Source organism: Amblyraja radiata, chromosome 10 (assembly GCF_010909765.2).
Source record: "Amblyraja radiata isolate CabotCenter1 chromosome 10, sAmbRad1.1.pri, whole genome shotgun sequence".
In the NCBI taxonomy this organism is placed as follows: domain Eukaryota; kingdom Metazoa; phylum Chordata; class Chondrichthyes; order Rajiformes; family Rajidae; genus Amblyraja; species Amblyraja radiata.
Window position 1 is genome coordinate 56,187,686 of NC_045965.1, and position 22,612 is coordinate 56,210,297.

The 22,612-nt window shown below is 38.6% G+C and overlaps 1 protein-coding gene across 1 annotated transcript in view; it reads right to left on the reverse strand.

Moving 5' to 3' along the window:
* Positions 1 to 22,612, reverse strand: part of abcd3 (ATP binding cassette subfamily D member 3) — a 38,165-nt gene that overhangs the window by 5,787 nt on the left and 9,766 nt on the right. Inside the window, exons 4-19 of the mRNA XM_033028917.1 lie at positions 18,396 to 18,484; positions 16,625 to 16,694; positions 16,292 to 16,389; positions 14,494 to 14,617; positions 12,206 to 12,262; positions 11,724 to 11,866; positions 9,643 to 9,712; positions 9,059 to 9,128; positions 6,001 to 6,098; positions 5,789 to 5,880; positions 4,825 to 4,916; positions 4,193 to 4,256; positions 3,875 to 3,938; positions 2,154 to 2,231; positions 1,997 to 2,062; positions 58 to 147 (exon numbers count right to left, since the gene is read on the reverse strand). Of these exons, the coding sequence (XP_032884808.1) occupies positions 58 to 147; positions 1,997 to 2,062; positions 2,154 to 2,231; positions 3,875 to 3,938; positions 4,193 to 4,256; positions 4,825 to 4,916; positions 5,789 to 5,880; positions 6,001 to 6,098; positions 9,059 to 9,128; positions 9,643 to 9,712; positions 11,724 to 11,866; positions 12,206 to 12,262; positions 14,494 to 14,617; positions 16,292 to 16,389; positions 16,625 to 16,694; positions 18,396 to 18,484 (1,365 nt within the window). The remainder of the gene's footprint in view (positions 1 to 57; positions 148 to 1,996; positions 2,063 to 2,153; positions 2,232 to 3,874; positions 3,939 to 4,192; positions 4,257 to 4,824; positions 4,917 to 5,788; positions 5,881 to 6,000; positions 6,099 to 9,058; positions 9,129 to 9,642; positions 9,713 to 11,723; positions 11,867 to 12,205; positions 12,263 to 14,493; positions 14,618 to 16,291; positions 16,390 to 16,624; positions 16,695 to 18,395; positions 18,485 to 22,612) is intronic.

Consider the following 22,612-nt stretch of genomic DNA (forward strand, 5'->3'; position numbering starts at 1 on the left):
ATCCCAAGTTTGACAATAGGAGCACAAAGCAGCTAATTTTATTATATGGTATTATACCAGATCAGATATTCCTTTCCGCCTCTGATCTTCCAGTGTGTCAGGGTAGATCACCTGATCTCTTAGAGTTCCGAGAGTCATGTATGGTCGCTGCAAGATAATAAACAATTGACGTATTAATATGAGAATCAAAATTGATTCAATAGAATCTTTAGCAAGTCAATTTTTAAATAAAAGCACAATAATTTGTGATTTAAAGGTAATTTTAAAACATAGCAACTTTGATTTCAGGTTAATAACAACGAACTGCAGATGCTGGTTTCCAAAGACAAAATGCTGGTGTAACCCAGCGGGTCGGGCAGCAACTCTGGAGAACATGTACAGGTGATGTTTCGGGTTGGCATTTAAGTTTTACGTTTATATTTAAATTTTACATTTGATATAAGTTCTATATTTTGTAGTTGCATTTACTCACTTCTCAATTTTGACAACCAGTTCCAAATGACAATAAAACATTTTTTATAAATTAATTTAATTCCAGCCAACTGAGAAAATCTGCATCAATGAAATGCATTTTCATACCTTTGCAACTCCATATAACTTTCTTAAACTCTTAAACTTAAGCACAGTAAAAGTAGGCAAGATGTGAAATGCGTGGCAATTATTTACAACCTATCACCTGTGTTTTTTATCACCTTGTTTTGTGGAAGATTTGTTTATTTTAGCAGAAATGTGAAATAAAAGATTTGTGGAATTGTATTAATTGACATAATTTCAATTCAGTATCCCAGTGTACGATATAATATGCGACCTAACATGAGCTGTTATTTACCTATATCTATCCTCTTCCTTGTTAGTTGAGTGAAATGGTTAGATGTTTGTGACTACTGGTACGGAGGCCACAAGATATCCAAAGAAGCTTCACTTTAGTTTAAAGTGCACTTTTTTCCCCCTGAATGACAATTATCTGCTCTGTACATAATTTAAACTACATGTTCATTAAATCATGTCCGTGATCTTCTCAAACATCAAACAGACATGCTACATAATCTAGGCTTGGCTACTCTGGTCAGATGTAATTTGGGACCAAAAATAGAACATAATTTACTAATTGTTCCATCCTGGCTGCCCAAGTCATGTCTTACTTCCAACAACAATCAGAAAGTAAACCATCTCAGTTACAAATGTATCACTGTGAACACTCGAAGCCTCATACATCAGCTCCTTTTGATGTAACACCCCCGTTACTTCATTCCTGGTTCACTCACTATGTGTTTGGGTGATTAGGTTTAAACTGTTGGAGAATCCTGGGCAAGCTCGGAAAGGTGGATCACCCTGATCAGATCTAAATCCCCAATTTTAAGTAATTTCAAGTAACTCTTGCATTCCTCCCTCCCTCCCCCTCTCCTAGTCATCTTATGGCCGTTATAGACCCCCCCCCCCCCCTCCTCAGATCATCAGTTGCCAACCCTGTTTTGTTCTGGCCTCCTTCTACTTTAGTCTGAAGTGGGTTCCGACCTGAAACATCACCTCTTCCTTTTCTCCAGAAAGGCTGAGTTACTAGAGAATTTTGTGTCGATCCCCAATTTTTCATGATTTCAATCAACTTTATTGTCATCTTGCAAGCAACAGTTGTACAGTGCAAAGTTCCAACACAAATTTGTTAAATGCTGTGACAGAAGTTCTCTTGTTGATAATAACTATCTTGTCTTGTTTATGTATATGTATACAAGCAATAAATTGAGAGCTTAAAGCAGTCTGGCTAAAAGTCATCGTCCAAAAATAGAACATTATCTCTGGATAATGACATTTTTCAAAACCATTTTTTCCCTTTTGTTTAGAACAATTATAATAATAAAGTCTGAAGGAATCACAGCACACATGCATCGCAGGTAACTACAGATGAATATCTATTGAGATGGATGGAAATTATTGTGTGAAAGCAAAAATCAACACCGTTAAAATGAACCAAGATTGAAAAGGAATACGTCCGTCTTACCTGAGGTACATAAAAGAGCTTCCCTCTGTCTGGCTTGGTTAGACGTCCTCCAAACAGAGGCCATAACTATAAAAACCAAAAAATATGGTTTAGCTTACCAATTAATGCTACTCGGAAGCAAATAGTCTAACGTTCAATACAATTGTTTTGCACTCACCTCTCCTAAGCAGCGGAAAAGTGAGCTCTTTCCACAACCGTTTGGACCACAGACAAGAACATTTGCTCCGGACCTGACCTGAACAGTGACAATGCAGTTAATAGCATTCACCTTAAAAAACTGTTTACAAATTCCCTTGCATAGTCCATCTGAATTTTAAAGATGTCACAATAGAATAGTTCTCTAAAATGTTTTGACATTTTCAAATTAAAGCTTTCAAAATTTACTTGAAATTTCAATTATCCTGCCAACGAATAAAACTTAAACAGCTGATTTGTTTCATGGCAATCGTTCACAATATTACATAAAAACATAGAAAATAGGTGCAGGAGGAGGCCATTCGGCCCTTCGAGCCAGCAACACCATTCATTGTGATCATGGATGATCGTCCCCTATCAATAACCCGTGCCTGCCTTCTCCCCATATCCCTTGACTCCACTAGCCCCTAGAGCTCTATCTAACTCTCTCTTAAATCCATCCAGTGATTTGGCCTCCACTGCCCTCTGTGGTAGGGAATTCCATAAATTCACAACTCTCTGGTGAAAAAGTTTTTTCTCACCTCAGTCTTAAATGACCTCCCCTTTATTCTAAGACTGTGGCCCCTGGTTCTGGACTTCCCCAACATTGGGAACATTTTTCCTGCATCTAGCTTGTCCAGTCCGTTTATAATTTTATATGTCTCTATAAGATCCCCCTCATCCTTCTAAACTCCAGTGAATACAAGCCTAGTCTTTTCAATCTTTCCTCATATGACAGTCCCACCATCCCAGGGATCAATCTCGTGAACCTATGCTGCACTGCCTCAATCACAAGGATGTCCTTTCTCAACTGTACACAATACTCCAGATGTGGTCTCACCACATGTAACACAGGTTGCTTGTTCTGCATTTAATACCATTTCCTGACTACTAGCTGGCCTCCTGCTCTTTCTCATACATTTACAAAATGATTCATAACCAGTGTCCTCCCACATGCATCCTTCCTTCTCATAACATCCCACCCCTCTCATGCTGCTTTTTCTCTAAATTCTTCATCTGCCTATCAACCATACACTCCTCCCATCGTTTTCCCTCCTTCCACTGTTCCTATCTCCCCAACCCTTATTTGGTCTCATACTTCTTCTTCGCCATCAGATTTCAACGTCTGCAGCAACTGGTTACTTCCATCCATCATGTCCCAGTGACTGTTTTTGCACTCCTCTCACCCACGTGACTGTCTACCAATCTACAACCCCCCCCCCCCCCCTCCCCCTCCCCTCCTTCACAGTATAGTACTTCACAGGTACTACATGACCCACTGAGTTCTTCCAGCTGTTTATACTTTGTTCCAGATTCTAGCATCTGCGGTCATTTGTTTCTATTCTCCATGTTGTTTAGAATAACATGGTTGTTATAACCAGAATAACAGGTTGTTTGTTCTGCATTTAATACCATTTCCTGACTAATAGCTGGCCTCCTGCTCTTTCTCATACATTTACAAAATGATTCATTAGCATGTCATATATGGCTTGCCCTTACATTTCAATAATCATTCTCAATAATATTTGCACATTTCACACAATCTACAAGTAAGAACATAAAAGTATATTTGTAATGTCACAAAGAAACCAAATATTAGAAGGTTTAGACTAGTCTTAGTTCAAATGAGAAGAACTATTGAATAAAAGAACAGAGAGGTAGTACAGCACAAGAAAGTACGTGTATAACAAATAAATGTTTTACCTCAAAAGAGAGATCTGGAATTAAAACATCTCCATTTGGTGTCACCAATGGCACGTGTTCAAATCTGACAAAGAAAGTAATCTCATTTTATTATTAAATGATGTCAGATGATGTTAAATGATGTTCTCTGTCAAACTCTGCCTCAAAATTTTTGGCCTGTATATTTGTAAATGAGGTGCATATAAAAGGATTTCACAATCAATACAATATATAAAAAAACTGTTAATAAGCAAGTGAGAAAAGCCAATATTGGTCAGATTTGGTGAAGAACAAACATGTACCGTTGTCTACAAGTTCAATATACAGATTTACACTTACTTGATAATATGATCCTTAATAATGATCTCCCCATTCCCTGGTATCAAAGTCAGATTTTTTGAACCTTAATAGGAAAATTAGAGATTATGTATAAGCTTCATGTGACTAAGTACAATATATTCTGCAAGTGCATATTTAAGGGTAAAATACATGGAAGAATAAGGATACATTGCGAGCAGCTATTCCTCTGCTTCCAGCAAGGTGTCACCTCCTAGAAACAGCAAAGTTTCATCCAATATGGATCTAGAGGGGCCAGCAGTGATTAATACTTTGCGAAAGGGGTCATATGTACTCCTAGGAGATGACTGTTGGGTGGGTGTTCCCAAGTGGAAGTTCATCGCTTCCTTGCTTGCCGTTCATAACTAAGCACATTCTTTTACAGCAATTATAGTATTACAAACAGTAATGTAAACCTTGGACGATTGTTTCTTTTCCCCGACTGAAAAGTTACTTGAGCCACCCTGGATAGTTATACCTAATTCAGCACAGATCAAGTATCCAGCACCACAGAGCTAGAACATCAAACTATAAACCCAATTACAGGATATAGTTTATCACAACGTATACGTTTACATGAACTGGTTTGCTTGCATATAACTAGTTCTCGTGTGCTGTATTGCTGGCGTACTCACTCTTATCCTGTTGAGAAATCATTGTGCGTTCATATTTTCCAGCGTTTAGATCTTTCAAAACTTGCATTAATTCAGTGATTCGCGCTGTGAAACTAAATAGAAATCAGAACATAATTTAAAGATTTGCTAAACTTAAGTAGTGATCTAAAAGCTGCCATTTCATCAGTCATAGGAGCAGAAGTAGGCCATTTGGCCCATCGAGTCTACTCCATCATTCAATCATGACTGTTCTATCTTTTCTTCTCAACCCCATTCTCCTGCCCTCTCCCCATAACCCCGAACACCCTTACCAATCACATATCTGCAAATCTCCACCTTAAAAATACCCAATGACGAACTCCACAATGAAGTTCGCCAGATTGACCACCCTCTGACTAATTAAAGTTAATTCCTGAAGCAATAAAAATGCCCGTCTCAAATCTGTTGGAGAATCTTGGGCCTCTCTTAAACACCGCTACCATGTCCGCTTACACCACTTTCTTTGGCAGCGTATTTAAGGAACCCACCAGTCTCTGTAAATAATATCAACTCCCCCCCCCCCCCCCCGCTCGCCTCACCTGTATTTACCCATTATTTGGCAGGCTTCTTCCTGCCCTAAAAAGACACAAAGTGCTGGAGTAACACAGCAGATCAGGCAGCATTTCTGGATAATATGGATAGATGATGTTTTGGGTCAGGACCCTTCTTCAGTTTGAAGAATGGTCCACTTCCCCGAAACGTCACCTATCCATGTTCTCCAGAGATGCTGCCTGACACGCCGAATTACTCCAGCACTTTGTGTCCTTTTTTATAAACCAACAACTTCAGTTCCTTGCTTCTACATTTGTCCTGTGCCTCTTCTCTTCCATACTTGCTTTTAAAATGTAAAACAATGTACACATTTCAATTTTGAAGTGACTGGAAACTAATGGGAAAAAGCACATATATATATGTCTGTGAATCTTGCTGGAAATACTAATTTTACCCAGACAATCTTGTCATCTCACGACCAGCCAGCACTATTCTCCCAAGAGCCTGAGACATTCTCAGTAACATACGACCACTTTGATAGTAATCCTAGGAAAAAAACAAAGTCTGATCAATTTAAAAGAACAGTTTCAGTCTTATTCTTGATTTTAGGGAAAATAATACTATTTCTGGCTTTTTCTGCAACTGAGAAATCTGAACTACACATACCTCCAGTAGATCAGCATGGTTGCTTTGCAGATGGCGAGGATGGGAAAGATTCAGAAACGGACGGCTTACTACAAGGTAACCCACTACAGTAGCAAGATCTATATAAAGAGAAAGATCCAGTCAATGCCTCAGCAGGGTAAACTTTGCAAACATATTTTATCAGCCCAGTAATAAAAGAAAATCCAACAATAATTCAAAAATATACATCTTGCACTTTAACATTTCCTGTTCTTGTTACATAAATACCACAAAAGAAATCAAAAATAAAGACACAAGATTGGAAGTATGCATATATCAAAGGCCTTATTAACCATGGCTTCGTTAGGGGAGATCCCGTCTGACCTATTTGATTGAATTTTTTGAAGTGAAAACAGAATATTGATGAGAGCAGTGCAGTCGTTGCTGTCTGCATGGACTTCATTAAGCTTTTGATAAAGCACCAACATGGTTAGAGCACATGAATTTCAAAACGTTGAAAAATTGGATCCAAAACTGGCTTTGTAATATGGGGCAAAGGGTGATGGTGGAGAATTGTTTTTATATTGGAGTCCTGTGCATCAGAGGGATCGATATTGGGACATTTGATGTGCGTTATATAATTTAAAGATTTAGATATGAATGTAGAAGGTATCATTAGTATGTTTGCAAATGTCACAAACATTGATGGTTTTGGTGATAGTGGCAAAGGAGTCTTAAGCTACGGAATGGTAGTGAGGAGCTGGTGAGATTGCCAGAGGAACAGCAGATGGAATTTCATCATGTGTGATATATGTATTTTTGGAGGACTAAGGCTACGATATACACAATGGTAAGACCCTAGGACGTATTAAAAAGCAGAGGGCTCTTGGGACCCTGGAGATGCCAGCACTGATAATATAAAGGTCATTAGGAAGCCACATGGGATAATTGCCTTCATTAGCTGGGGCATAGAACATAAAAGCAAGGAATTTATGGTTGAGTTTTATAAAATATTGCAAAGGTCAGTTGCCACACGAAAAGAGGATGTGATTGTCCGAAGAGGATGCACAGCGAATTCTCCAGGACGTTCATCAGCAGTCTGAAGAAGGGTCTCAACCCAAAGCATTGCCCATTCCTTCTCTCCAGAGATGCTGCCTGTCCTGCTGAGTTACTCCAGCATTTTGTGTCTATCATTGAGTGGAATTAAGGAATATTTTTTCTTTGTGTCTTTGGATTGGTCCCATGAATTTATTATCAATAAGACACTGCAATCAAAGCAAAAGTTGTAGCACCAGCAGCATGGACTCAGCTCAGTAAAATGTTCCCAAAATAAACAAATATACAAGTCAACATTTTACATTGGAAAGCAATTCAGCCGGTTTGATCTCTGAAGTAGGATCAGTCACAACTATCAGTATATTCTGGTGCCAAAGTAACGGGTTAAGAATTTCATAAAGGACTGCTAACACTTGGATTAAATTACATTCAAAAAGGTGTATCTCACTTCAAGAATTCATGATTATGGCCAATAAATTATGCCGTTTCTTTTTATACAGTGTAACAACATTGAGGGTGACCGTGCAACTGTTTATAGATGCCAATGAAGAGAAAATACATAAAGTGCGAGGCACTACTTATTTTGCACTACTTCAGATTGCAATAATCTTTGCATTATTCTGCAGATTCGGTTTTGTCATTGTATTTATTGTTATATCTATCATTATCATGGACACTGTGTTCTCTAAGCTTCATGCGAACAAGGAATTTCATTGCATCCTGGTGTAAATGATAATAAACTGAATCTTGAATAATGGAAAATTGTTGTCAGGTTTCACTTTGTAACGTCCTGGTGAAATTGATTGAAACTGTTGGTTGCAGTCTAGTTTCTTAATTACAGCTTCTCACACTGTAACACAGCAACTCCAATCGTTGCTGGCAATTCTCAAAAGTACATAAAACCATACATACACTATTCTTACATCTACAGGGAAGTATTGCCAATGTATGAATGTATACGGAATAAATAAGATCTGTCAATTTTCAAACCAACAAGGTTGAACATTAACTACAGATGATTGTGTCTGTTGCATTGTAATTGATACCATTTGGGAGAGTTTTACATCAGCGAAGATGTGTTAGGCAGAGCAAAATATTACATCAAAATATTGTACCAAACAGATTTCCCAATGGATGCTAAAGCACCCCTAGAAATGCACAAGATTATATACCAAGGTTAATAGGATTTCTAAAGAGGCAATGCCATGGGACGTACTTGGACACATTTCTAGCCTTGAGCTTATTGCAGCTACAAGCATTCCTTCACAACTATTCAATCTACTCTTGTCAAAGATCAGTTTTGAGTGCAATAAATACATAAAAGGTTTAATAATTTCTGATATTATTTTGTTCAGATTCAAATTTAAAAGCGAGATTTGAAAAGTTCTTTTGACATTTAGTGCATCCTTTGGAAATATTGAAATGACAGGCTGTTTATCACATATATTTTCTAACCACTAGAGGTCACGGTGACCGTATGTTTTAAAGGTTTTCGGAAGCTAAACTAAAGCAGCCAAATTTGCGAAGTTTATGGATACAAGATAGTCAAACTCTAACAGATTACATTGTGATCTCTGCACCAATGGACTAATTACAAAGTATAGTTTCAATGCCAAAGACTGGAGATAGTGTAAGTGTTTCAAAGTTAACATTTTTAAATTTAAACAATGTTGTTGTGTTTCTTTGAGTGACACTGTGGTCAAAGTTTCTTAGCCGGTATCCTATTAATTTGATACTGGATGCAAGTGTTTTCTAGTTGCGTTTGGAGTACCAAGCTATTGAATCCCAATTTAAATGCCATTTAACTTCCACATACAATTTTTCTTTCTTCTATAAAGGCTACCAATTTCAACTTATAACACAATAACTATCGTAAATTAAGCTCAGTATTTATGACTTTAGATGCTGTAGTGAGCATCACAGTTACATTACAAGATGTTTTACATTTTGAAATGGCACATTGCATTCCTGCACATTCTCCAGATTAGATTAGGATTGTTATATTGCAAAAAAAAATAAAAAATCTGAATGTGTATATACTTACATTTGGCAATTATACTATCCACAAATCCCATGGTGAAACGGAAGACAATGAAATTGTGCATGTGATCCACCTAATGAGAAAAAGAGCAATGTAAAAACCATATTGGAATGTTAAAACAAAATGCAACCAATTCCCCATATAGATCAGGAAGTGAGATGAAAAATAATTTGTAAACAAAAACAAAGGAACTAAAATAGTGTGAAAACTACTAGAAGGTTGAATCAATTCAACTAATGTGTAGATGACTGCAGCCAACACAGGTGATCAAATCATAATTATTGCGATAAGTAAAAGAACATAGAATGGATCATGTGATGCACAATAAAAATAAAGTGGATCTCCTGAATTTCTATGCATTTGTCATTCTATGAAATTAAAGTGTAAAGGATAAGCAAATAAAAAAAATAAAGATCACACATTATGAGAAGATGGCTGCTTTTACTGAATAACAAGCTTTGTAATCTAAGAAAAACCTATGATGTTAAATATGAGAGGTTGGTCAGAATTCTCTCTTACTTCGCAAACTAATCCTATAATCTATCTTGTTTTATCAATATCAGCACAGAATAAAAGGGATTGCTTACCAGTCTTTTAAAAGCAGTATGTATAGTCTGTTTTTCTCGATTGTTTCCATTGTAAAATGCAATTTCTTCACTGTAAAAATATAAGTATCAATAGTTTTTCTCCAGTTTCTTATTTGCAAATTCTCTTGATATTGACCACTTCCCCAACAGTGAACAGGAAATAATTATAAATGGGAAAAACTAAATTCCACCCCATTACATACTGGCAATGACCATAATATTAACACGAGCTGGTTCCATTGCTGTCCAAGTATCATGCTGTGGAAAATTGGAACACTTCACTGCATAATTAAATTTCTAGCAATTTCAACTTTAGACTCTGGAGCTTCAGCACAGAAATAGGCCATTCGGCCCACCGAGTCTGCACCGACCACATCACCCTACACTAGCACATTCCTACACACCAGGGACAATTCACAATTTTTTTACCAAAGCCAATTAACCTACACTTCTTTGGAGGTTTTCTGTCTCTCTTGTTTTCCTCAAGGAACCATTCAACTGCCTCTTGACACATCATATCTATTCTTTCCCTCAGTCATGACCTCTCTTCCGAAGAGCCACCACTAACCGACCTGTCAGTTTGGCCAACTTCCATAAAAGTCAACAAGCTCTCCTTAAAGCCCAATCATGGACAAATCCACGAACCAGGTCTTCTAATGGAAAGCCAACTATTAATTGATCAGAAAGGCCAAGTGAAATGCAGGGCTCTTCCAAACACTCTGATAAAGACAGAAATATAATCTAACTATTATTGCTGATTTTAATTGAGATAGACTTTGCAGAAAGTGACCCAGAATTTACAACTGAAAAGTTCCAAAACATATTTCCTGTTGGAATTTTGATTTGTAGAAGATCAAATTACTATGCACCATTGACTACTTTTTCAGTATAATACACAATAATACAGGTGGCAAACTCCATACCCAGAATTCCAAAGGTAGTTAGGTATGCATAAGACTTAGACATTCCAAAGCTCAAAAAAATACAAAGCATTAAATATTAAGCATTTGTAGAATCAAAAAAGTTGTTACACTAGGAAACAATTAAGTACTCATGATTAGTTCAAATTTATAAAAGGGAAATTAAAGCAAAAAAACTGCAGATGCTAGAAATATGAAACAAAGCAGAAAATGCCAGACATGCTTAATGCTTCTGTGCAGAGAGAAACAGGTCAGGGACTATTTTTGAATGTTTCTGACATTTCCTAATTATGTTGTGTAAAAACTAATTTGTACTTGTCTTTCCTCGACAGCCATTTCTTCATGTTAAATGGTGCAGATTCAGTAGGCATATTTCTCAGTTTAGGTGAAGAGATATCCACAGATGTTTTCTCTTCCCCACTGGACTACATAGAGTCCAACAACAGTGTGCTGTCATCCTGTGAGGAACTGTTTAAAGTTTTGAACGTCCCATCATTCAGGGATTCAGAATTTTCACTTGGCCACACAGGTAAAAGTTGGCAGGTCCGATGCAATCCAAAGTCCAATTTACAGTAAGTACGACTATCTGAAATTCTGGCCTTGCAGGATTGTTTGGTTGATTTTGGTCTCCCCTCCCATCGCAAATAGCAAGCCTTGTATATTTAAACATGTTCACACTTCAGTTTCACAATATACTTGAACATTAACTGGTTAAATCAAACAAGAGACGAGCATAGACATTGCCCTGTACATTCCAACTTTGAGCATGCCTTTGCAAAAGCATGAGATTTAATAATAAAATAGCAAGCCAGTGCACATCACTCAGAGCAACGTTTGCACTTGTTCCAAAAACAAAAAAAACAATGAAGGGAAAGTGGGACAAGGAGGTAGAAGCATATCACGTATCCTTGCACAACAGTTCTCATGGAAACAGGTAAAGGAATTCTATTTAAGAACAGAATACAAAAGCAGGAGAGTGTCATGCCTGCTCAGATATTTAATAAGATCAAGGTCGATTTTCAACTCATTGTCACTTTCATGCATGTACTCTACACCTCATAGTTCCCTTGATATCAAAAAATCTAAATATTTCCAGATTAAAATCTGAAAAAAAATTTAAAAGTTAAAATTAAGTGCAACTGGTTTTACATGTTTCCTCACCTATTTGTAATCAGACGAGAGTTGACGTATCTGTATTCACCTTCATATCTTTGCTCTGATATTGTCATTTTACCAATTGGTCTTCTCAGTCGAGTTAGGATCAGACCTGAAACTATCAGGTAAGCAGTCATGCATGAGGGTCCCTACAAAAAAAAACAATGACTCAATATTCAAATAATACTTTTCCTTTTTGACACTGACATCAGGATGATATTCTCAAAATGCAGACACAAAAAGATACAAAGAATTACACCAAAAAGTCAAGTTATTCAAGTACATTCATTTGCCATTCGGCATTAAAATCTAGAATACTTTATCCTACTTAATTCTATGAGCATTGGATGTTACATTTTAGTTGTGCGTTTCCTCCAATTAGGTCCTAATAAGAAAGTTAATAAAAAACGTCTTATAGTTCAAAGTTCAATGAAGTATTTTCAGTGTTATGCAGTTAAAATTAGTTATTTAATTCATACTCAGCTTACCTGAGCGCCTATTGCACTTGTCAATTTAAATATATACAGAATGATGTCCAAAAGTGGCTGGAAAGGAAACAGGCAAGAAATTAGCTTGCGAAATAGCATGAAAAGAACACACCGAATCAACATTAAAAACACAATATTGTACCGCAGATGCTGGAGCTGAATCCAAAATAAACAAGCAAATCTACCACTGCCTGTGAAGAGGTCAAGTTTATGGTTCAGAGACAGAGTTTTCATCAGAACACAAAATTACATGTGAATCAAAGATCTGGATGAAAACCCTTGTATTGGAAATTACAGGCAACACAAATTTGGATCAGATGAAGTTTATAGGTGGGGGATGAAAGTCAGCCAGGGTGGTAACTAGACAAAAACTGATGATTTTAGCAGGAAACTGGACAATGTTACAGACATAGAGGTCAGCAGCGTTACTTTACATAGGCAATATTATTTGGGATGAGTTCTCAGAATCTCAGATTCAGATTTGCATTTTGAAATTGCAAATTATGCCAATCATCCTAAAACGAGAATGAAATCAAAGTGAAAGATATTAATCAGTGGCAAAATTAATGCTTCTTGGCTTCTGTATAACCAGAGACAATTGTGCCTGTCAAGAGTGTATATTGCACAAGCTCTCTGGCAACACAAGCCAGTGCAAGGTTGAAGGAATGGCAGTGTCATTGATTCTGAGGTCACTTTGAGCATTCTGGCCAAGTATCAGAGTATACTGTTGCCAAGGTACAGCATTTAGATAAAGAAGTAGAGATACACGGGGAAATATCACAGATTATTGCGTGTGAACATATAAAAAAATAATTGCTGGAGATACTCCTGCCTTGTTAAATACATAATAGTAGAACAAAGCCGATGTTTCGAGTTAAGACCCTTCTTCTACACCAAAAGAGCAGAGAAGTTGGCAATATAAAAAAGGGGGTGGCTGAAGCAAGTGCCAACAGGCTATAGGTGGATACAGGTGAGGAGGGGTTTGGCAGATAACAGTCAGGTGAGGGAAGAAAGGGGAGATATCATCAGAGATGAATACGAGGTGCTGTTCCTCTAGTTTGTGTTTGGCTTCACTATGCGGAACTCGTTACTTTAATCAACTTTTTAATTTCTACTCTGCCCTATCCACTGATGTCTACTACAAATCACTTCCGGACTACACCACCTCCCACCCCGTCTCTTATCAGGATCCCATCCCTTCCTCTCAGTTTCTCTAACACCACTGCATTTGTCTTCAAAATCAGGCTTTCCACTACAGGATATTGGAGATGTCTTGTTTTTCCAAGAAACTTGGCACTCCCCTCTGTCTGCCTGCCTGCCTTCCCCCTGCCACCACCACTTCCACCGGAGATTGCGAGGAAACCTGATAGAAGTATATAAAATTATGAGAGACATAGATGGGGCAGACAGTCAGAATCCTTTATCCCAGGATGGAAAAGTCAAATACTATAAGCAAGTACGAGGCGTAACACCTGTCACTCCATCCACCGATCTACGCAGCCTTTCCAGGTGAGACATACATTCGCCTGTATCTTCTCCAAAATTGTCTATTGCATTTGGTGCTCACAGTGTGTCCTCCTCTACATCAGAGAGGACAAACATAGACGAGGCGAACGTGTTGCCAAAAACTGCTCCGTCCGGTGTTGGCATCTGGATCTCCCAGTGATAGCCATCTTAATCCACCTTCCCATTCCCACATCAACCCATCTATCCTTAGCCTCCTCTAGAGCCAATGTGAGGTCAAATGTAAACTAGAGGAGCAGCACCAGTGCTTGCGTAATCTACTACCCAAATGCATGGACACTGAATTCACCAGTTTCAGGTAACGCACACCACCTGTCCCTTTCTCTTGCATCTAATCTACCCTGATCCTCCCATCTACCATGGTCTTCTTTCACACCCCTACCTTACACCCTAGCCCCCTTCACCCTATTTATTTCCCCTCCTCTCCCCTATACTCCTCCCACTATTCCCTCCTTCCTCCCTACTGTTCAGCACGCCCCTTCCTCAGCCACTATCTCTCCTCATTCAGTTCCATTCTTCACCTTCCTTTTCTATCAGTCTAGATTCTGCAGCCTTTTCTTCTCCACTTCCAGCCTCTGCTGCTATCTCCACCTTTATCTATAATTTGTATGAATTCTGAGGAGAGGATAAGCAAAGTGATATGCAATTGGATGCTGGTGAAATGTTACTGATGTGAAACATTCATTGTGTTCCTCCTTCCTCACTTTTTAACTTATTGAGCAATTCCAGCACAAGTAGTATTCTGTATGATGGTTACAACTCACCTTGCTGAGATTTGAATACAAATCCACTACACTGTTGCAAAATTTCTCCACATCTTGGGTTAACAGCTGATCTGCGTTTGCTATTCTGTTGTCAAGATTACCCATTTTATAGTATGTAAAACCTCTGCAAGGAGAAAAGAATGCAACTGATTAATAACCCATGAAACCATTACATGCAAGTATTACACTGATATATAACTAAATGTACAGGTCCATCACCGATTTTGCAGCAAGTGGTGGTCCGGCACCTCCTTGAATCCAGACAAAATTACAAGTGTGCTTGAAATCCCCCCAGAAGTCCCCCTGAAAATGTGACGCCATGTGAAGCAGCCGATCTCGACCTCATCGGGACTTCCGCGTCCAAGAGGCGGGTCGAATTTGACACAGGCAGCCAGGGCTCTGGAATGACAGCATGGCCAAAGCCGGCAGATTCATTCCCAGAGTCAACTTCTGAGGCCATGATCTTTGTTGATCCGCCAAAACAGATAATACAGCAGGGCTCTGGAACCAGGGGTTCCAGAAAAATCGGTGGGGAACCTGTACTACGCAACACAATTCTGGGCTCAACATCTGTTTAAAACAAACTGATGGAATTTGCTTATCAGTGGCAATTTAAGATAGATTAAGGTTTAATACCAAAACATGACTCTTCCCATGTGTTGAGGTAGAAATTAGTTTTCAGACTCTGCACTAAATATGACATAAGATTATAACTGATATGATTGTAATGTCAGTTCCACATTCCTCGCTTCTTATGTTTAGTTTACACCTTGCTTATCATTTCCTTTCCGAAGATCGTTCCTGGTCCCAGCACACTGGTGCAGTTATAAAGAAGGCACATCAGCACCTCTACTTCCCGAGAGGATTACGGAGAGTCGGCATGTCAAGGAGGACTCTCTCGAACCTCTACAGGTGCACTGCAGAGAGCATTCTGACTGGCTGCATCGTGGCTTGGTTCGCCAACTTGTCCAGGAGCGGAAAAGATTGCAGAAAGTTGTGACCACTGCCCAGTCCATCATCGGCTCTGACCTCCCCACCATCGAAGGGATCTATCGCAGTCGCTGCCTCAAAAGGGGAGCAGCCAGCATCATCAAAGACCCACACCATCCTGGCCAAACACTCATCTCTCTGTTGCCATCAGGTAGAAGGTACAGGAGCTTGAAATCTGGAACATCCAGGTTCAAGAACAGCTTCTTCCCCACAGCCATCAGGCTACTAAATACAACATCAAACAAGCTCTGAACAATAACAGTCTATTGCACTTTGTCTATTAAAATTTATTGTGTACATACGGTATATATGAACTTTTATCACCTGTTCTGTATTATGTTTACATATTCTGTTGTGCTGCAGCAAGCAAGAATTTCTGTGTCCTATCTGGGACACATGACAATAGAACTCTCTTGACGACTTAAAATTAATCTAAGGTGTTACTTCCAAGACAGAATTCAAAGGCTCTTGATCCTCCGAGAGAAACATTTTGCCTCATTTGTCTTAAATGGAATAACAGCTTTTATTTCCTGACCAGTGACTCGTAGTCCTAGATTCTCAAAAAACAAGGAACATTCCCTCCACACCCCTCTCAAGATGTTATGTTTCAATCAAATCACCCTTCTTTCTCTCACCTCCAGTTGTACAAATCCACTTGTCCATAAGACCACTCATCATTTCTGGTTATCATAGTAAACCTTCTCTGAACTATTTCCAATGTATTAACATCATTTCTTAAATAGAGATCACTAAATATCTGTACAAAAATAACAACCACTATATGTGGTTACAAATGCCAAGAACTTACTTTAAATACTCCTCATACAGGTAAGTGGTGAGCCGAACTCGGAATCGAAGCTTCAGTTGATTCAAGCCCACTTTCAGGAAATTATTTACCAAAGATATCTGAAGTAATACAGTTAGAGAACAAATCAACTCAAAGCAGAATTTAAGAAACACTAACTATAACTTAGAGGGCAAAAATATCCTAAGTGAAGATCAATTATGATCTTTAAAATTTTATTGATTACAAAGTATAGTAAACAATGTTAGGAATGTAGTCACTGCAATGCGAGTGCTCACTAATGACCATTAACAATCTACCGCTATTAATACAGCAAATAACTAAAAGTAAACTTACAGCTGGCATTGTAGCAACAAAGTTGAATAGGTATCTCTTGAAATCTTTGGTGCTCCGACCAATAATTGCACTGGAAACAGTAACATGCATAGAGACTGAGATTAGAGCCAAAATCATAAAATGCAAACATAAATGTTGATGAAAACATATATTCTCAGAGAAGGGCTACAAAATTGGCATGAAGATCTTCAGTCATTATCATGTGCAAGTGCTGCCTTAAGATAAGTTGCACGTATTTTGCATCATGAATATTCATTTACTCAATATCCAAATCCTGCTCAACAATATGCAATCAATACTACACACCAACATCAATTATACTGTAATACTGTAGTTTACAGGGGAAAATATCAGGTGAGAGGACTTTTTAAATACATAAAATTTAAATATTTTATTTCACAAAGAAATGATACATATGTACAAAATAAGCGATGCAAGGACTGGATATACAACAAACATCACTCTGAATCATTACACCCACTTGCTTATAATGTAAATCCTTCATGTTAAAGCACAGGCCCTGTTACTGTGGATCATGACTGTATGAATAGCTGATAGAATCTTATTTCGACAGGGGGGGGGGGGGGGGGGGGGGGGGGGGTGGAAGAAGAGTCATACTTGTTTTAAATTAGATTTGAAAACAAGCAAGGATGGGATTTTGAAAATAGTACTGCTCAACTGGGAACAAGCATATGACTGATTTATGAATGAGCCTTTATACTTCACTTAAAGTAGCACATGGTTGTGGGAGTTATTTAAGAATGCATTAGAACAGTTATGGTTAAAGTTAACAAAGGCAATAAGGATTTTATCAGCGGATGGGCTGAGGCAAGGCCAAGGGCGAGTGACATTATGGAGTTGGAAATAGGCAGCTGTCGTGGTGGGTACTCTCGAGTCCAAGGACGACTGTAGTCAATTGTAGCTGTGAGATCAAGATTATGCATGGTATGATTCAGCTTCAGACAATGGCCATGGAAAAGAATGGAGTCAGTGGCTAGGGAATGGAATTTTTACCATAAGCCACAGATATTGGCTTCAGACTGCCAGGTAGTTAAGGGAAACATCTCATTCGGTCCTAGATTTTAAGCAAACTCTCTGATAATTTAGAGACAATTAAGTAATTAAAAGTTTCTTTGAGTTTATAGAGATTAAATAGACAGCAGATGATGGAATCGAAAACAAAAGCAGTGGAGGAATTCAGCAAGTTAAGTAGCATCTGTGGAGGGAAAGGGATGGATGTAGGACTTTTCTATATTGACGAGAACCAGCATAGATTAGGCAACTGTTTTGCAGAGCATATGTGTTATCCACAACAGCCATATTGAGCTTCCAAATGCGTGCCATTTCAGCTACCCCTTCTATTCCCACACCAATTTACCTCCACTGCCAGTGAAGCCAAAAAGAAAAACGGCACCTCATATTTACCCAGGGTCTCTCTCTCATTGTTCACCTCTTCCATCTCTCCCCTCTCATTGCATAGACACACAATGCTCGCACCATCTCATTCCACCTGTCCATCATCCCTCCCTTATCTGGTTCCATTTTCTGTCGCTACTCTTCTCCCTCCTATCCCCCACCCAAATAATTTGCCTATTTCTTCTTGTCTTATATTTCCACCGATCATCTACCAGCCTGACTTCCCCCTCCTGACTCAGTTTGCCCAGTCTGCCCACTCGTTGTTTTTCTAGCAGTTCATTGCTCCTTTCCGAGTTATTCCTGTTTAGAGTACACAAGTGCAGATATTGCGACGCTGCAAGCTCCACAGACATACCTTTCAATCATGGTTCCATTTTGAATCATCCAGACATCACAGTAGGTTCGAGCAACAAGCATCACCGCAATGAGTAACAAGTAGGCAGACTAGAATTAGTAAAATAAGCATTCAAGTAAGCTTTTAAGTGCTCAAAGAAAAATTCCCCCCCCACCCCCACCACCTCTGTCTATTGGTTCCAAAGGTTCTCATCTTCATCAAATGACATTCTAATACAATTAAACCAAGTGACTTTTAAAAATAAGCACATTATAAATGAGAAATCATAAATTAAATTAAAAGCAAATCATAAATTAAATTGTTGACTATAATTAATATTCAAATAGAAATCAAATTTAAATAAACATTTATTTGAACTTTAATTTAAAGCTTTTTCCCCAAAAGTTTTAATTACAAGTAAATAAATAAAGTTGCAGTTTTGATGAAAGGTCATTAACCCAAAACTAAATCTCTTTCTCTCACCACCTGCTGCGTATTTCTGGAATATTTTATTTCAGATTTCCAATATTTACAGTATCTTTCACTTGATTTAAATAAATGTGTTGTACATATCAGTTAACTTTTTATATATTAAATTATATATTATATATAAAAAGGAAGTCATGGCAAATATTAACATGCAAGAATGTTAGATGTTTGGTTGGTACAGCTCATTTTAATTTTAAATGGTTTTAAAGGGCTCATTTTAATTTTAAATGGTTTCTCAATAGCTTAGTATTTGGGAATAAATTCTCAGATATAGATTACATTTCAGGAAGGATCGTGAAACATTTGAGACAATGAAAAACAGTCCTTTGATTGTTCACAACTATTGTCGCTGTGATTTTTTTCTTTGCAGGCACTCCCTCAAGACGGTAAGCCTTGACCCAACTGGTTCTGAAGTGACTACTGAAACCTCTGTGGGATCTGTAGATTCTGCCACTTCTCAGAGCAGATTAGGGGGGGGAAGGGAGGGGGGGGGGGGTGAGGGGGCTGCATAGGAGATGGTGCATTGGGCTCTATGTACCACTGATGGTAAATGAGATACTCTGGGCCCTGCTTGATGATCTTTCTGTATTTTATTCAGTAACCGAGCAGGAATTCTCACAAGTAAGTGCAGATATTACATTTTTCAGAGACTTTGAGAACGTTCTTGAAACATTTCCTCTGTTCTCAGGCAATCTCTGGCAGTAACTGAACCTGGTGTGCCTGTTTTAGGAATTTGGTGTTGGACATGCAAACAATATTTTCTGAATGTTGCATAGAACACAAAGTGCTGTAGTCACTCAGTGGGTCAGGCAGCATCTCTGGAGTTCATGGATAGCCACATTTCAGGTTGGGACCTTTTTCAGTTTGAATATTCAAAACTTTGTCCATGCACAAAGTTAATGCATTTATAAAACATTCCCACTTTGTCCTGCTTTTCCATACTAAATATAATACTGTGCCTGCTATTTTTTATTTCTGCAGTTTAATTATAAAGAAACACAGAAATTAAAAACCAGGAAGAGAATATCTCTCATTTCCCTTTCCCGTGACTTTCAGTCTGAACAAGGGTCTCGACCTGAAATGTCACCCATTCCTTCTCTCAAGAGAAGCTGCAGTCTTACTAGAGTTACTCTTGAATTTTGTGTCTACTAATAATTTTGCTCAGCCAGGTCAAGTTAACATTAATCCTTAATGTAAGTGGCCTTTACTGATTGGACCTATACAAGCAGTTGCCATTGCTTCAATATCTTTGCTTCATCTACCTCACCAATATAATCTTAAATGGTGAACAATATTTCTGCCTCAACAAATAATCCTGGATATGAATTCCTCGTGCAAAGTTAATACATATTTACAATACTCCCATTCATTCCCATTTTCATATCTGTGTAAAGGTTCTCCTTGTTCTTGTTTTCTTGTCATAATAATAACCATGCAGCCCATCAAGTCCATGCCAGAAGCATGGGGTGCAATCTAATTAGTTCTATGATTTTATAAACCTCTGTAAGGTCATCCCTTAGTCTCCTCCTCTGCAGGAAAAACAGCGCCAGCCTATCCAGTTTCTTCTCAAAACTCAATCACCCAAACCCAGAAACAGGCAATGTTTCGGGCCGAAACCCTTCTTCAGACTGATATAGGGTGCGAGGGAGGGGGGGGGGAGATGAAAGAGGAGCCAGAGGGCTGAGGGAGAGCTCACTCTGGCCATGGACGAGACCCAGGCCAGAAAGGTCAGATTCCTGATCTCCCTGTGGCTCAGCACTTCAACTCCCCCTCCCATTCCGAATCCGACCTTTCTGTCCTGGGCCTCCTCCATGGCCAGAGTGAGCACCACTGGAAATTGGTGGAGCAGCACCTCATATTCTGCTTGGGTAGTTTGCACCCTAGCGGCATGAACATTGACTTCTCTATTTCCGGTAGCCCTTGCTGTCTCCTCCCCTTCTCAGCTCTCCCTCAGCCTTCTGGCTCCTCCTCTTCCTTTCTCCTTTCTTCTCCCCCATCCTACATCAGTCTGAAGAAGGGTTTCGGCCCGAAACGTTGCCTATTTCATTCGCTCCATAGATGCTGCCTCACCCGCTGAGTTTCTCCAGCACTTTCGTCTACCTTTGATTTTCCAGCATCTGCAGTTCCTTCTTAAACCCAGAAACAATTATCTCTAACTCAATTAAATCTTTCTGATAGTGTGGCGACCAGGATTGTAAGTAATATTTCAGATGTGGTCACCTCAATGCCTTGTACACCTATAACACGATTAACTCTTATTATTTCCTATTGCCTTGTGACTGAGAAGGAAGAAATTTGGTCCCCACCATCAAGTCTTTGTTAGGTCCCATAGCAACCCAATCAATCCCAGTCACCTAATTATTTTCTCATACCCAATTCTCTTGTACATGCCCATCAAAACTCCTCCAATTCACCGATCCCCCGGTTACAGTTGCCAAGTGTCCTGAACCTTTAGGATATGGGAAAAACGTACACTACCCAAACCAATCCTTCGTCATGAGGAGCAGGTGCCGACTCTATATCCCAACAGCACCCAAGATAAGGATCAACCCAATAGCGCCCATAACAAGGATCGACCTCGACCTATGTGTCACTCTGTTCAGACCCTCGCACACTGAACCTTCTTCCAATCATCTCTCAATCCGATACATCACTGCTGCTAACAGTCTACAAACATCTAATAGCTTGCCCATTATTTTTAAGCACATCCATTTATTAGTAATGTCCCATATCTCACCCCACCACCAACTGAGACAAAAATAATTCTGACAAAATAAAGCTTTCATGTTACATTTTCACAATTGCATGCTGGTAAATTTACAGTAAAACCTCAAAATCGTTTAGTCTGGAGCTTGGTGTTACATTTTTATTCAGGTCTGATTAAGGTTTAACATTAGACAATAGACAATAGGTGCAGGAGTAGGCCATTCGGCCCTTCGAGCCAGCACTGCCATTCAATGTGATCATGGCTGATCATCCCCAATCAGTACCCCGTTCCTGCCTCCTCCCCATATCCCCTGAATTAACATTGTAAACCTACGCTGCACTCCCTCAATAGCAATACTTATTATTTCGATATATTAGATCTGGAGAAAGAACAAGAAACCGAGTTTTCTTTAAATGCCTCATCAGTATAAAGTCTTTAATTTATTTTTACAACTCATAACCCTGTTCTGCTGCTACAAAAAAAGTTAGTGATATTGATTATAATTTTTCCACAAAAAAAAAATCACTTAATGCTTGCAATGAATTCCACCTATCACCAATATCCTATGGGTTTTAAAAAATTGGCTGTACTTCCAATGTTGGAATCATCCCCATTTTTTATTTCATCAATTTCTCTTAAACCTTTCGATGCACATTTAATACCCAAGCTGCAAAAAGCAGCTCCAGAACTATACACCGAGAGATACTGTGACTGTTTGCTATATGGGGGAAAGGATTGAACATCAGGATAATTATAAAATAAATTGAGCCACACATTCAGACAAATAAAATACTCCTTTAGTACTGAAAAACTTAGATTATTCTTTACTGAAGGTATTGGATTAACAAATAAAGCAGCACAAATCAAGAACGATGATGTTACCTCACAACTGATTGGATTATACAATTTTAGGGTCATTCTGAAGGATGAACCAACATAGGCCAAATCATCTTTCCCTTTCTTAATTATCTTGCGATCTTCCACAGGAGGCTACTCGTATCATTACATAAGCAAATAATTTGGAGCTTTGTTGAAGGATCTG